Source organism: Salmo trutta, chromosome 33 (assembly GCF_901001165.1).
Source record: "Salmo trutta chromosome 33, fSalTru1.1, whole genome shotgun sequence".
NCBI classification, from domain to species: Eukaryota; Metazoa; Chordata; class Actinopteri; order Salmoniformes; family Salmonidae; genus Salmo; species Salmo trutta.
The window spans coordinates 28,001,594-28,016,947 of record NC_042989.1 but is presented as its reverse complement, the minus strand read 5'-3'; the positions used below and the strand labels follow the sequence as shown (position 1 = coordinate 28,016,947).

General features: G+C 42.4%; 1 protein-coding gene across 1 annotated transcript in view; it reads left to right on the top strand.

The window, feature by feature from the left end:
- Positions 1–15,354, top strand: part of LOC115172789 (leukocyte tyrosine kinase receptor-like) — a 97,431-nt gene that overhangs the window by 67,796 nt on the left and 14,281 nt on the right. The window contains exons 13-17 of the mRNA XM_029730539.1: positions 10,592–10,742; positions 11,283–11,402; positions 13,395–13,551; positions 14,153–14,335; positions 14,981–15,079. Coding sequence (XP_029586399.1) covers positions 10,592–10,742; positions 11,283–11,402; positions 13,395–13,551; positions 14,153–14,335; positions 14,981–15,079 — 710 coding nt within the window. The remainder of the gene's footprint in view (positions 1–10,591; positions 10,743–11,282; positions 11,403–13,394; positions 13,552–14,152; positions 14,336–14,980; positions 15,080–15,354) is intronic.

Below are 15,354 nucleotides of genomic sequence, written 5' to 3'. Positions count from 1 at the left end.
CACCTGGGGGCGGCCCGTCAGAAAGTCCAGGACCCAGTTGCACAGGGCAGGGTTGAGACCCAGGGTCTCGAGCTTAATGACGAGTTTGGAGGGTACTATGGTGTTAAATGCTGAGCTGTAATCGATTAACAGCTTTCTTACATAGGTATTCCTCTTGTCCAGATGGGTTAGGGCAGTGTGCAATGTGATTGTGATTGTGTCATCTGTAGACCTATTGGGGCAGTAAGCAAATTGGAGTGGGTCTAGGGTGTCAGGTAGGGTGGAGGTGATATGATCCTTGACTAGTCTCTCAAAGCACTTCATGATGATGGAAGTAAGTGCTACAGGGCAATAATTGTTTAGCTCAGTTACCTTAGCTTTCTTGGCAACAGGAACAATGGTGGCCCTCTTGAAGCATGTGGGAACAGCAGACTGGGATAGGGATTGATTGAATATGTCCGTAAACACACCAGCCAGCTGGTCTGTGCATGCTCTGAGGACGCGGCTAGGGATGCCGTCTGGGCCGGCAGCCTTGCGAGGGTTAACACGTTTAAATGTTTAACTCACGTTGGCCGCGGTGAAGGAGAGCCAGCAGGTTTTAGTAGCGGGCCGTGTCAGTGGCACTGTATTGTCCTCGACGCGTGCAAAGAAGTTGTATAATTTTTCTGGGAGCAAGACAGTCTAGTTAACGGGGCATGTTTTCTTTTTGTAATCCATGATGGACTGTAGATCCTGTCACATACGTCTTGTGTCTGAGCCGTTGAATTGCGACTCTACTTTGTCTCTATGCTGACGCTTAGCTTGTTTGATTGCCTTGCGGAGGGAATAGCTACACTGTTTGTATTCGGTCATGTTTCCGGTCGCCTTGCCATGATTAAAAGCAGTGATTCGCACTTTCAGTTTTGCGCGAATGCTGCCATAAATCCACGGTTTCTGGTTGGGGAAGGTTTTAATAGTCACCGTGGGTACAACATCACCAATGCACTTGCTAATAAACTCGCTCACCGAATCAGCGTATACATCAATGTTGTTGTCCGAGGCTATCCGGAACATATCCCAGTCCTCATGATCAAAGCAATCTTGAAGCGTGGAATCCGATTGGTCGGACCAGCGTTGAACAGACCTGAGCACGGGCGTTTCTTATTTTAGTTTCTGTCTATAGGCTGGGAGCGACAAAATGGAACCGTGGTCAAATTTGCCGAAAGGAGGGCGAGGAAGGGCGTTGTATGCGTCACGGAAGTTAGAGTAGCAATGATCCAGAATGCTGCCAGCCTGGGTCACGCATTCGATTTGCTGATAAAATTTAGGGACCCTTGTTTTCAGATTAGCTTTGTTAAAATCCCCAGCTACAATAAATGCAGCCTCAGGATATGTGGTTTCCAATTTACATAGAGTCCAATGAAGTTCTTTCAGGGCCGTCGAGGTGTCTGCTTGGGGGGGGGATATACACGGCTGTGATTATAATCAAAGATAATTATCTTGGTAGATAATGCGGTTGGCATTTGATCGTAAGGAATTCTAGGTCAGGTGAACAAAAGGACTTGAGTTCCTGTATGTTATAATGATCACACCACGACTCGTTAATCATAAGGCATACACCCCCGCCCTTCTTCTTACCAGAAAGATGTTTGTTTCTGTCGGCGCGATGCGTGAAGAAACCGATTGGCTTTACTGACTCTAACATATCCCGAGTGAGCCATGTTTTTGTGAAACAGAGAATGTTACCATCTCTGATGTCTCTCTGGAAGGCAACCCTTGCTTGAATTTCGTCTACCTTGTTGTCAAGAGACTGGACATTAGCGAGTAGTATACTCGTGAGCGGTGAGCGATGTACCCGTCTACGGAGCCTGACCAGAAGACCGCTCCGTCTGCCCCTTCTGTGGCGCAGAAGATGCTTGAAACAAGCCCCTTGACCAATGATTGCATCTGTACATCAGTATTGACAGCTGGCAGGAAGCAGCACAACCTGAAAAATCAGTCAACTGATTAAATACAGGTTAAATACTACTTAGTGTCACGGATCTGCTAGACCGATCAATATAGGCAAGTCTCTGCAGTATCAAGATTGATTTTCACATCATCCAAGTTAGGGGAGGAAGAGTATGACGTGGGCTTAGCCACTGCCTGCCTGCGCTGTGTGTGTGTGTGTGAAAGTGAGACGGGCAGTGTGAGAAGCATGACTCACCGGATAGAGACTTAGATTAGTCTACCTCTGCTCACTCTCTCTCCCTATTCTGGCCCCTGCCAAACCAAGGCTTTGAACTCATTTATTTGATTTGCTGTCCTAGTCACGCGGCCTTATTACAACACTAGATTTTAAAAGCACTGGCTTACCACACACCGCCGTATCCCCAACAAGGCTGGGTGCCCAGGGGCTATTGCCCCCATAGAATTAGGAATTAGAATACTAGAATGGACATGAACCTTCTTAAGATGGGATAAAGGTCAGCCAATTGGGTCAGGAAATTGGTCAACCATGGTTTACCAGTCAAGTGATAAGATATTGTGTTAAATAATTAATTTGGAGAATTTATCTACACTGTAAATCTGTTAGCTAGCTAGCAAAACAGTTTTAGGGGAATGATTCCATAAATGTTTCAAATTAACTGGCAATATGCCAACATTCCTTTCAAACAATGCAGGTAGTCCACAGCCATATACTGGCTGAAATCAGTAGAAATCACTCTAAGCTTTCACCCCCAAAAATGTTTAGACATTCATGCTCTGTTTACAAACCCCGACGACACTGGGCCAATTGTGCGCCACCCTATGGGACTCCCAATCACAGCAGGATGTGATACCTGGATTCGAACCAGGTATTATAGTGACGCCTCTTGCACTGAGATGCAGTGCCTTAGACTGCTGTGCCGCTCGGGAACCAGGCTATTTATACAGAAAATTGGTATAAAACCTGTATAAACAGGATTTATGATTATATTACAAAATTTAAGGTTGGTAATAATTATATTACAACATTTCTGATATTTCACATGCCTTTGTTTTTATTTATTTGCATAAGTAAAATCAGGATTATGCCCCTACTGCTATTAATTCCAATTAGTCTGGTTATGGCTGCCATTAATTCCATTTAGACACCAATATGACTGCCATCTTCACCCCTTTCTGGAACTTTGAGGGTTTATGACATAGTCCCTCTAATAATTTAAGATCTCTCTGGTGCCGTGGTGTCCTCCCATGAACACCATTGTTGTTTGGTGTTTTACGCATCGTAGACTCGTCAACAGAGATGTTAGCATGTTCCAGAGATTTCTGTAAGTCTTTAACTAACACTCTACGATTCTTCTTAACCTCATTGAGCATTCTGCGCTGTGCTCTTGCAGTCATCTTTGCAGGATGGCTACTCCTAAGGAGAGTAGCCACAGTGCTGAACTTTCTCCATTTATGGACAATTTGTCTTACCATGGACTGATGGTAAGACTCAAGGCTTTTAGAGATACTTTTGTAACCCTTTCCAGCTTTATGCAAGTCAACAAATCTTAATCTTAGGTCTTTTGAGATCCCTTTTGTTCGAGGCATGGTTCACATCAGGCAATGCTTCTTGTGAATAGCAAACTCAAATTTTGTGAGTTTTTTTGTAGGGCAAGGCAGCTCTAACCAACATCTCCAATCTTGTCTCATTGATTGGACTCCTGACTCAAATTAGCTTTTGGAGAAGTCATTAGCCTCGGTGGTTCACATACTTTTTTCAACCTTCACTGTGAATGTTTAAATTATGTATTCAATATAGACAAGAAAAATACAAAAATGTGTGTTTTTACTTTAAGCACACTATCTTTGTCTATTGTTGTGACATAGATGAAGATCAGATCAAATGTGATGACCAATTTATTTACAAATCCATGTAATTCCAAAGGATTCACATACTTTTTCTTGCCGCTGGTATGCCAATATTAACCATGATTTGAGCTGATGATACAAGTTAGTGTTCCTCTGTCAGGCACAACCTTAACTTTTCCACTGTTACAGCCTGATTCAAGGTGCTGTGAAACGTCTGATCCACTATGGAGACCAAAACCGGCTTGATCTTTTTGCCTCCTTTCTGCAATGTTCACTCCATCTATCAGTTGAGTAGCCATTCTTATACAGTGACCCAAGCACCAAACTATCATGACACAAGGCGAGACCCAGATGCAGACACAGGAGGCAGATGGTTGGAGTCTTACAATGTTTATTCATCCAGGAGTAGGCAAGAGAATGGTCATGGACAGGCAAAAGGTCAAAACCAGATCAGAGTCCAGGAGGTACAGAGTGGCAGACAGGCTCATGGTCAAGGCAGGCAGAATGGTCAGGCAGGCGGGTACAGAGTCCAGAAACAGGCAAGGGTCAAAACTGGGAGGACTAGAAAAAGGAGAATAGCAAAAAGCAGGAGAACGGGAAAAATGCTGGTTGACTTGAAAACATGCAAGACAAACTGGCACTGAGAGACAGGAAACACAGGGATAAATACACTGGGGAAAATCAGCGACACCTGGAGGGGGTGGAGACAATCACAAGGACAGGTGAATCAGAACTGGGCGTGACACCAAACATGGCCTTCAGTGGTCTCCTCATTTGCTTTTGTCGTGGAAATTCTAATCAAATGGAAGAGAGACTGAAGATTCTTCAAAACAACAACTTTTTATTATAAGATTTGAAAATCTGGAGCTGATTAACAATCCACTCAACAACAGTGCAGAGTTAAGAGCCCAACAAACAATAGTTGGGTCTCAGCCTTTATAGAAAAATACAACCTCTGTCTACATGGCAGTTTAGCAGGTGTGTGAGATCATGGTGGAAACATTGTGGACAAACAAGTGATAACACCAGTTGTGTTACTCCTTTCTGCTGATAGAATTCTCACTGCAGCTCATGCTAGCATCTGTTCTCTTCATGTCTCCACACAGCTGTGCCTTTGAAAGATACGAAAAGAACAGGATGGACCAAAAACAGTGGTCACTCACTCTGATGCTCTTTGGCCGCGTGACCAAGTTGCTCAGAAACAAGAGGGAAAACACTGGCTTCTTCTTACATGAGAGAAACAGACTGTGGAAATGTACAGGTTTTAACAAAGTTTGTAATTTTGCCTCCACATTCCTCCCTTTTGAGACTAATGCCAACCTAATACAAAATTACAAGTAAGCATGTAAGTAATAATTCATAATATAAGCCAATAATGTCATATTCTAAGCAAAACTTCAAGCAAGTAGAATATTAAACATTGTAGGAGAGGGCTTTCTTACACTAGTACCGTAAATTCCGGACAATAAGCCGCAACTTTTTTCCCAGGCTTTGAACCTCGCGGCTTAAACAATGGCTAATATATGGATTTTTCCCGCTTTCACATTTTTTTTCAAAAAAAAAAACACATTCTGTGACGTGCTCAGTTTTTTGGCGGCATGAAGCTTTCATTAGACCAATGAAATTGCCGAACGGGTTAAGGTCAAACAACTTTTTTGTTTACTGTTTAGATTAAATCGAGCTTTCTCAAACTTCCCATCATTTGATTACGGTAGTCATTTTGTCACCCTCATCATGGCAAAGACACGGAGAAATGCAGCTTTCAAGTTGAAGGCGATTTATCTGGCTGTTGGAAAAGGAAATAGAGCTGCTGCATGGGACCTTGGTCTTAATGAGTCGATGATAAGACGTTGGAAACAGCAGCATGAGGAATTGACTCAGTGCAAAAAGACAAAGCTTACTGCAAATTTATTTTTTGTCACAAGCCGTGTTTCGTTAACCTCTCTAGGGCAGGCGGGACGAATTCGTCCCACCTACGTAACAGCCAGTTGAATCCTGTGGCGCGATTTTCAAATACCTTAGAAATGCTATTACTTCAATTTCTCAAACATATGACTATTTTACAGCTATTTAAAGACAAGACTCTCGTTAATCTAACCACACTGTCCGATTTCAAAAAGGCTTTACAACGAAAGCAAAACATTAGATTATGTCAGCAGAGTACCCAGCCAGAAATAATCAGACACCCATTTTTCAAGCTAGCATATAATGTCACAAAAACCCAGAAGACAGCTAAATGCAGCACTAACCTTTGATGATCTTCATCAGATGACACACCTAGGACATTATGTTATACAATAAAAGTTTGATTACCTTTCCTGTTCTTCGTCAGAATGCACTCCCAGGACTTCTACTTCAATAACAAATGTAGGTTTGGTCCAAAATAATCCATAGTTATGTTCCATCAGCGGCATTTTGTTCGCGCGTTCAAGAAACTATCCCAATGGTAAATAACGGTCATGCGCACGGAACATTTCGTGACAAAAGATTTCTAAATATTTCATTACCGTACTTCTAAGCATGTGAACCGCTGTTTAAAATCAATTTTTATGCCATTTTTCTCGTAAAAAAGCGATAATATTCCGACCGGGAATCTGCAATTAGGTAAACAGGCGAAAGAAAATACAGCACGGGGTTGAATCGGGCACGCGCCTAATTCCATTGTCCTCTGATCGGCCACTTGGCAAAGGCGATAATGTGTTTCAGCCTGAGGCTGCCTCGTCATCGTTCAACTTTTTCCCGGGCTCTGAGAGCCTATGGAAGCCGTAGGAAGTGTCACGTTACAGCTAAGATCCCCACTCTTCAATAAACAGAGACAAGAATAACGACTCCTTGTCAGACAGGCCACTTCCTGCATGAAACCTTCTCAGGTTTTTGCCTGCCATATGAGTTCTGTTATACTCACAGACACCATTCAAACAGTTTTAGAAACTTTAGGGTGTTTTCTATCCAAAGACAATAATTATATGCATATTCTAGTTACTGGGCAGGAGTAGTAACCAGATTAAATCGGGTACGTTTTTTATCCGGCCGTGTAAATACTGCCCCCTACCCCCAACAGGTTAAAGCCTGTGTAAAGTTCATTTGTTTCAATGTACCGGTAGGCAGCTGTGGCTTATAGACATGTGCGGCTTATTTATGTTCAAAATAATATTTTTTTTTTAATTCAGTGGGTGCGGCTTATATTCAGGTGCACTTAATAGTCCGGAAACTGTGCTGGTACTCTTCAGTTGCATTGTGGCCACTTCTCCCAGGGCCCAGACAACAGCTGCAATGAGAAGACTGACCATGAAAGCAACAAATATTATGCGCAGAGTCCGGTCCTGGTCTTTCCATGGCTACTCGGGTTGCCTACGATGATTTATCGGCTGGTACATCTTCGTCTGAGTTGTGGGGCACCTGGAATGGACCAGTCCGGCGCTGTTGGTGCCAAATCTTTCTGCGGAGGTCCTTGATGACCAACCAATCACCTGGTTGAAGTTTGTGGAGCTGTCCTCCATTTGGTTCAGGCAAAGCTGCTTCAATTCTGGGGAAAATAGACTTCAGAGCATTGTTAAGTGTAACACAGAGAATAGTAACTTACCATTCCAGCGCTGTACTTGACGGGTATTCAACCTGTCCTCAAGAAAAATTTGTTAAACAGTTCAAACAGTTCATCATTATGCAATCGTTTATTCACAATCATTCTGTTATTGTGTGCGTCCACACATTAATTCATGGGATAGCCCTCCTTATTTGTTTAGTTCTTTAACTTCTTATGGATGGTGGCAGTATTGAGTCGCTTGGATGACTGACGTGCCCAGAGTAAATGCATAGTATTAGTAGATTTGGATAGAAAACACTGAAGTTTCTAAAACTGTTTGAATGATGTCTGTGAGTATAACAGAACTCATATGGCAGGCAAAAACCTGAGAAAAAATCCAACCAGGAAGTGATTTGTTGTTCTTCTATCTAATCCCTGTTCAAACTACAGTGTCTGTGGGGTCATTTTGCACTTCCTAAGGCTTCCATTGGCTATCAACAGCCTTTAGAAACTTGTTTCAAACATCTCCTATTACTTGGCAGAGAATAGGAGCACAGTCTATCAGTGGACTGCCTGGGACCAGTGAGTTGTTTACTGCGCAGGCACGTTTGGCGCGCCGCTCCTTCTTTTTCTTCTGTAATGAATACGCTATTGTCCGGTTGGAATATTATCAACGTTTTATGTTAAAAAGACCCTAACGATTGAATGTAAACATCGTTTGACATGTTTCTACGAACGGTAATGGAACTATTTGACTTTTTGTCTCTTATTTTACGCTCACGCGTTATGCCTTTGGATAGTGATCTGTACGCACGAACAAAACGGAGGTATTTGGACATAAATATGGAGTATTTCGAACAAAAATAACAGTTCTTGTGGAAGTAGGAGTTCTGGTAGTGCATTCCGACCAAGATCAGCAAAGGTAAGAGAATATTTATAATACTAATTCTGAGTTTAGTTGACTCCAGAACTTTGCTGATATCTGTATAGCTTGCTTTGATGGTTGAGCTCTGTACTCAGAATATTGACAAATGTGCTTTCGCCGAAAAGCTATTTTAAAATCTGACACAGCGGTTGCATTAAGGAGTAGTATATCTATAATTCTTTCAATAACTGTTGTAAATTTTATCAACGTTTATGATGAGTATTTTTGTAAATTGATGTGCTCATTCACCGGAAGTTTTGGTGGGAATACATTTTCTGAACATCACGCACCAATGTAAAATGGGGTTTATGGATATAAATATGAACTTTATTGAACAAAACATACATGTATTGTGTAACATTGAGTCCTGGGAGTGTCATCTGATGAAGATCATCAAAGGTTAGTAAGTCATTTTAGCTGACATTCTGGTTTTAGTGATTCCTCTGCTTGCTTGGAAAATGGCTGTGTAGTCGTTCTTGTTTAGGTGCTGTCCTAACATAATCTAATGTTTTGCTTTTGCCATAAAGGCTTTTTGAAATCGGACACTGTGTTTAGATTAAGGAGAATCTTATCTTTAAAATTGTGTATAATACTTGTGTGTTTTGAGAAATTTTAATTATGAGAGTTTTGTTGTTTTGAATTTGCCGCTGGGCACTTTCACTGGCTGTTGTCATATCGATCCCACTAACGGGATTCAAGCCATAAGAAGTTTTAACAGTTACATTTCTTACCAGCAGTCAACTCTTAGATCAATCAGTTAACTAAATCCAGACATATTTTTTATTAAATTTGGTTCCCTTAAATTCAATTCCAAAGCCAAAATGCATGCTCTAGTGAGCGCAAACAATTCTGCAGCTTGGGCTGACAGATGTGGTGGTAATTTAGCACTCTCTAGAGTAGTGGCAGCCGTAGTCACTGCATAAGCCACGAATGGTTCTCCTTGAGTCCCCCTGCATTCCACTGTATCTTGTCATTCATCGCCACCTTGTGGTCAGAGAGTGGCTGTACAACCTCAGCATATTCAGGCAGCCAGGCTCTGCAATAGCCTGCCATTCCTGTGAGTGTCAACATATGTCTTTTTGTAACTGGCTGTGGTACAGATAGAATTACAGCCACACGCTCTGGAGCCAATTTCCTGCCAAAGTGTAATATCATGTCCTAGATACTTAACGGATTGAGACACCATTTGGTGTAATATCATGTCCTAGATACTTAACAGATTAAGACACAAGCTCCAGCTTTTTTTTCTTAGAAACTTTGTGGCCTTTTTCAGCAAGGAACGCTGGTGTCGAGGCTGTTGTAGTCATCGGTTGCTGGTCTGATGCCACTGTGTTTGCGGAAGCAGTTCTCCAATCTATGCCTGTAGTCTTCCAGTGAAACGGACTCATTGTAGGTGGTGTGTAGAATGGTTCCTACTGCTCTGGGGCTGCCTCTGAGGGGTCTGACGGTCCTATCAGGTCTTGTTGGGGGTAGAGCTGCGGCGGGAGAGGCGGCTGAGCAGGCCGTTGTTGGACAACCAGGGCGGGTGCTGGTGCAGTGGATATTCTATTCTACTTGCCTTGCCTTTCTTGGTTTATCACTGAGTCCTGTAACTTCTTTCTACATTCTGCTAACAAAATTTTACTTAATGTGCCTTTCAAGGGAATGTCTGCTACCTTGTGCCAGAGTGGTACCTGTCCCCGAATGTTCCTGCCCCACTTATCCACCATTACCTTCACCGGGTCCAGTCTGTGGGTTTGGCAGACAGGGTTCTCCCCTGCTGCTCTTGGCTCCCATTTGGAAACTCCATCTATACACACACACACTCTTTGTCTTTGGTCGAGTGATCAAGTTGCTCAGAAACAAGAGGAAAACACTGGCTTCTTCTTACGTGAGAGAAACAGCCAGTGGAAATGTACAGGTTTTACGGCTCATACAGCGCATGAGCATAACAAAGTTTAATTTTGCCACCATAGTTTACTGCATAGAAATATAATTAATAGAATGGGCTTGGAAGCTCTAACCATGGCAATCTGGTAAACTCGTAGGTACGCTCACAATTGCTGCCTGGTATTGTGATGCAATAATTTCCATTGTATTTTGGAATGGTCTATCAACTGATGCTGGATTGCCATGGTCATGTAGAATGCTCATTCAAATGATGCTAACTTATGTGGATCAAACAATGGAATGTATTTTTTGTAATGTCCTTTGAGTAGTTGATTCAGCAAATCACAACACAGATTGAAGGGTACACTTCCTGCTTTTAATTCCTTGCATGGGTGCAATCAAAATGTCTGCCAGTCCACCCATTATGCCATCATTGACTTGAATGAAGACACACTTTCTATTCATTCCATTTCTATGGTTTACTGTGCAATCCTCAGGATCTCTGCCTATGGAGCCGCAGGCGGCAAAGGAGCAAAGAACCACAACAAGCGCTCCCACGGGGTCTTCATCTCAGCCATCTTCCCTCTTGAGAAGGGAGACATCATGTATATACTGGTGGGACATCAGGGGGAGGATGCCTGTCCAGGGGTGAGTTGTAGAAGGGAGAGTTAGGTTATCTCGGGTGACATTATGGGTGGATAAACAGTCACACTTTATTTGGATAGTCCGGATTTTCCATCTGTAGATGCTCTACAGATGGCCATACTATCAACAGAATATCTGTTGATAAGCAACTGATTGCTAAGGTTACGTTTAGAGTTAGGTTAAGAATAAGGGTTAGGATAAGGTTTAAAGTTAAATTTAGGGCTAGGGTTAGGGTAAGGGTTAAGTTTAGGGTTAGAATAAGGGTTAGAGCTAGGGTTTGGGTTAGTAGATAGTTAGTCGACATGTTACTGAGTCTGTAAATAGTCTATAGAGCGTCTACAGATGGACTATCCAAAAAAGTGTTACCGGATAACCTGCTGTTCAAATATGTCCGATTCATTTTAGTGAGCATTTACTTCCTTTCAACTTTCTGCTATCTTGGGTGCCATCCTGAAGTATTTATCTTCTGATGGTATGAAAAGAAAATCTCAGACTTGCAGCCACTCTCTCTCTGATCTAACCACATTCAAATGTTCTCTGTAGAGAAATCCCCTGACACAGAAGATCTGCCTGGGGGAATCCTCGGTGATAGAAGATGAGTTCACTGGTGAAGAGTGGGCAGGAGGAGGAGGGGGAGGCGGAGGAGCCACCTATATCTACAAGGTAAGAGACCCTCCTCTTAACCTAACTTGAGTCAACTGTTCTCTGCCTTTATCTCATCTCCACAAAATGAAAGCCATGATGGTGTCCATCGGAAGCACATGTAGCTGTTAGATATGAACCGATGGATGAGCTTAGAAGATCTTCTGAAGCCATTCTGAAATATTATTTATCATGGTATTTATCTACAGATGTAGTGTTACAAGCAGTAGAGGTCAGAGGTTATGTCAACTGGTTTGTATGACAAGAACCCTTTAATGTAGAGGTTTTATCTCTTTGAAACACTGGACTGGCCCCTCAGTTGCACCATGGACTATAACAGAGGGTAGAGTGGTACTTGTAAAAGCTGAGTGCAGTCAAAAATGTGATTTTCCTGTGTTTTATATATATTTCCACACTATGAGGTTGGAATAATACTGTGAAAATGATGATAATGCCCTTTTAGGGTTCTATTTTTGGCTGGTGTTAAGGCGGCGCTAGTGTCAAATGCACATTAGTTTGCAATTTCATCATTTAAAAACTGCCGCACTGGCATGTTCCAGCCCTAATGCCAGTTTCAGCTATTTACCTGTCTAATATAATTTCGCTTGGACGGCTGAAAATATTTAAGGTGTCTTTAAAAACATAATCCAAAGTGCTAATTTCCGAAAGCCCTCCCTCAGGCCTACTATAACGAAGGCTGGTTCAACAGCAATGTGTGTCTTTTTTATCCTGGAGATTTTATGTCATTACATTTGACATTTATTTATTTATTTATTATTGTTGTTGTTGTTAAAAAAAACTGATTGCTTGTTTTTCATAAAATGTTATTACAACCAAACTTAGAATGATTGACCTTCCTGGTTTTATGGTGACAATGTACGTGGGGGTGCTTCTAATGCTACTTCTGGCGATCTGATCTCTAAGATGGTTCCGACTATGTCCTTAAAACCTAGGCCTATTTGGGAGCAGTATAATGGTGAGTTGGCATTCTCCCTTTATATTTCTTCAGGATCTTTGTCCAGCTACTGTGAAAAGTTTGGATGTGCGCCAAACCCTCCATAGTCTGCATTGTTTTAATATTAAAAGTTGTTGTTTTGTTTAGAATTTGATTTGAATTATTCATTCTGTTTTTAGGCCTATCAATAATACATGTAATCTTGCTTATTGACAATGTTTGGCATGTCAATGCTAAGCCATAATGCAATTTACAGTAGGCCTAGACCCTATATCAGTGTGAATGCTATTGAAGCCGTGCAATTACTTACAACATGGACTGCAAATGGGTTGAGGTGAATGTATTTAGCAAAAATAGGTCTACATTTTTTTATTTTGTTTCTGTAAGCCATTTAACAAACTATAATGGACTAACATTGGAACTGGAGTTGATACAAAGGCAGTACATAAAAGACCATAAATACACAACTTGAAGCAACCACATACAATATTTCGCCATGGAGCATGTTCTGATTGGCCAGTGAGGGGCCAAGCCTAGACAAACCCACAACTTGTTTATTCATCAAAACCCAGCCTTCTTGCGCCAACGCCAGCAAATGTGCTGATAATTGTGATAGTGACAATAGCAAAAATATTTCTGACACCCCCCTGAACCTATAGCTCTACCGCCTGCGATTAGATTTACCACTGTTAGGTTTGTTAAAATAAAGCCCCCTACTGTAAGAGCTTTTTGAAAAGACTGCCTGAAATTTCAGCCTGTTTTGGTGGGATGGAGTTTTTGCCTGCCTAGTGACATCACCGGGCAATAAATTACAGTTCCAATCCTCTCTGCCAATAATGGCTAGTTTTCAGTTTTCCACTCCCAGACAGTCCTAGAACAATTATTGCTTGAGAAATTGCTCTTTGTTAAGAAGCTATTTGTTTCTTTTTGACCATTTTAATTGAAAATAATCACAGTAAGATACTTAATTGTTACGCAGAAACAACTTGACATTGAGATAAAAATGGCTGCATTGGACCTTTTAAGCTGCTATTGTGTTTGACTGTGACCCCTGCCAGATGGAGGGTGGGGTGCTGGTGCCTCTACTGATAGCGGCTGGTGGTGGAGGGAAGGCCTACCTGGAGGACCCAGAGAGCAGCCTGGACCAGATTCCTCTGGAGCAGTATGAGAATGACACAGTGGCCTCCAGCTCCAATGGCAAGACTGGAGCAGCAGGTTGGTTGGGTTGCCCCCTCACTTCACCACCTCCACTTTTCCCTTCCCTCTGAGATTTTCTTCACAGAGCTAGCTATCTGCTCCTTGAAAACACATGGCTTTCATTTCTCTGACTGTTTCAGCTCCTACTTGAGCGTCTTACATTTACGTCATTTAGCAGACGCTCTTATCCAGAGCGACTTACAAATTGGTGCATTCACCTTATGATATCCAGTGGAACAACCACTTTACAATAGTACATCTATATATTTTTTTTGGTGGGGGGGGGGTAGAACATGTCAGAACGTGTCAGAGAAAGGGCAGGAGTGCATGTGTTTGTATCAAGAAGCTGGCCCTGACCCCTGGTTATCCTGTGGGTCTGCTTATAATCTTGGTTGCAGCCTTTTGACTTATGCAACCATTGAAAAGGAAGAAAAGACATAGTGTATATGGCAGTACTGTATTAATGTACTTGGAAAAGATTCATGGAACATTCCCAGTAAATCCTCCTTGACCAGCAAGTTCTTATGGAGCATTTATCGACCCATCTTATGCAAGCATCAATGGAAGAAGTGTTTAGAGAGAGTGATGGCTAAATGAGGTGTGTGTGTGTATGCTTCAGGGGGAGGTGGAGGCTGGAAGGACTCCTCCAGCCACGTGTGGGCAGGGAAGTCTCTCCTGGAGGGGGCAGAGGGGGGTTCTTCCTGCCCCCAAGCCTTATCCAAACTGTCCTGGGCCACCTTCGGGGGGTTTGGAGGGGGAGGGGGAGCCTGCACTGCTGGAGGAGGAGGAGGCGGATACAGAGGTAATCTAACACACACTCATAATAATATTTACTGCTTTCCTATGTGCCATACTGTACTGCTAGGGGTGTTATTATAGGATTTAAGATCCTCCCTCTGTAGCCTCCAGCTCTTTTCTAGCTGTGATGAATCTGACAAATACATTTATGCTGGAGAATTTCCATTGGCCCCAAGGAAAGGGGAAGGCTGATAACATTCACTGCTTTTCTGCCTTTATCTGGTATGATTTACTAGTCATGGTTTGGTGACAGAATAAACATCCCTCTCTGAATGTTGGGAATTATGAGACAGGTTAAACTCATACTGAGATCATGACAGACCCTGCTTTTTGTTTTGTCTGGGGAAGAAAGTTCTACTTAATTGACTGATAAGATTGGAGGTCCGTTTGGCTCCTCTGAAAAACATGGCACACACTGAGAGGAGATATGCACAGACTGAGAAAAATTTGATTTCTTTCAACATCGTTAATATACCACATATACTCCCTCTACCCAGACCGTCTTTGATCAAAATAAAGATTGCCATTTATAATGTGAGCATATGTTATGCAAGCAATAATAAACCATTGTTATTATTAGCTCAAACATAGACTTTTACAATCTCTCTGCATTCATTTATCTTTGATATCGTGTTTCATCTAAATCAAGGTGGTGATGCTGCGCTGATTGATGACATCACAGCGGGCGGTCAGGATGGCATCTCCTTTGTTAATCCCATGGGGGAAATATTTCTCCTTCCGCTGGCAGGCAAGGCTTTCTCCTCCTTCATCAGTGTCACTGGGGGCCAGAAGAGAGGAGGGAGAGAGCAGAGAGTGAGCCCAGGCCGTAACACAGAGGTCTGTGTGTCTCTACCACCTGATTCTGATTCAGTGGGAGAAGAAGGGATGGGCTCCTCACCCCTCAGACACTAGTTAACTAATTCAGGGCCTCGCGGATCCTGTTGATCCTGGCGCCATGCAACCTTCTCTTTTTTTCAATGATGTAGAGGAACAGACAGCCCCTCAATTCTTTACGGCACGACA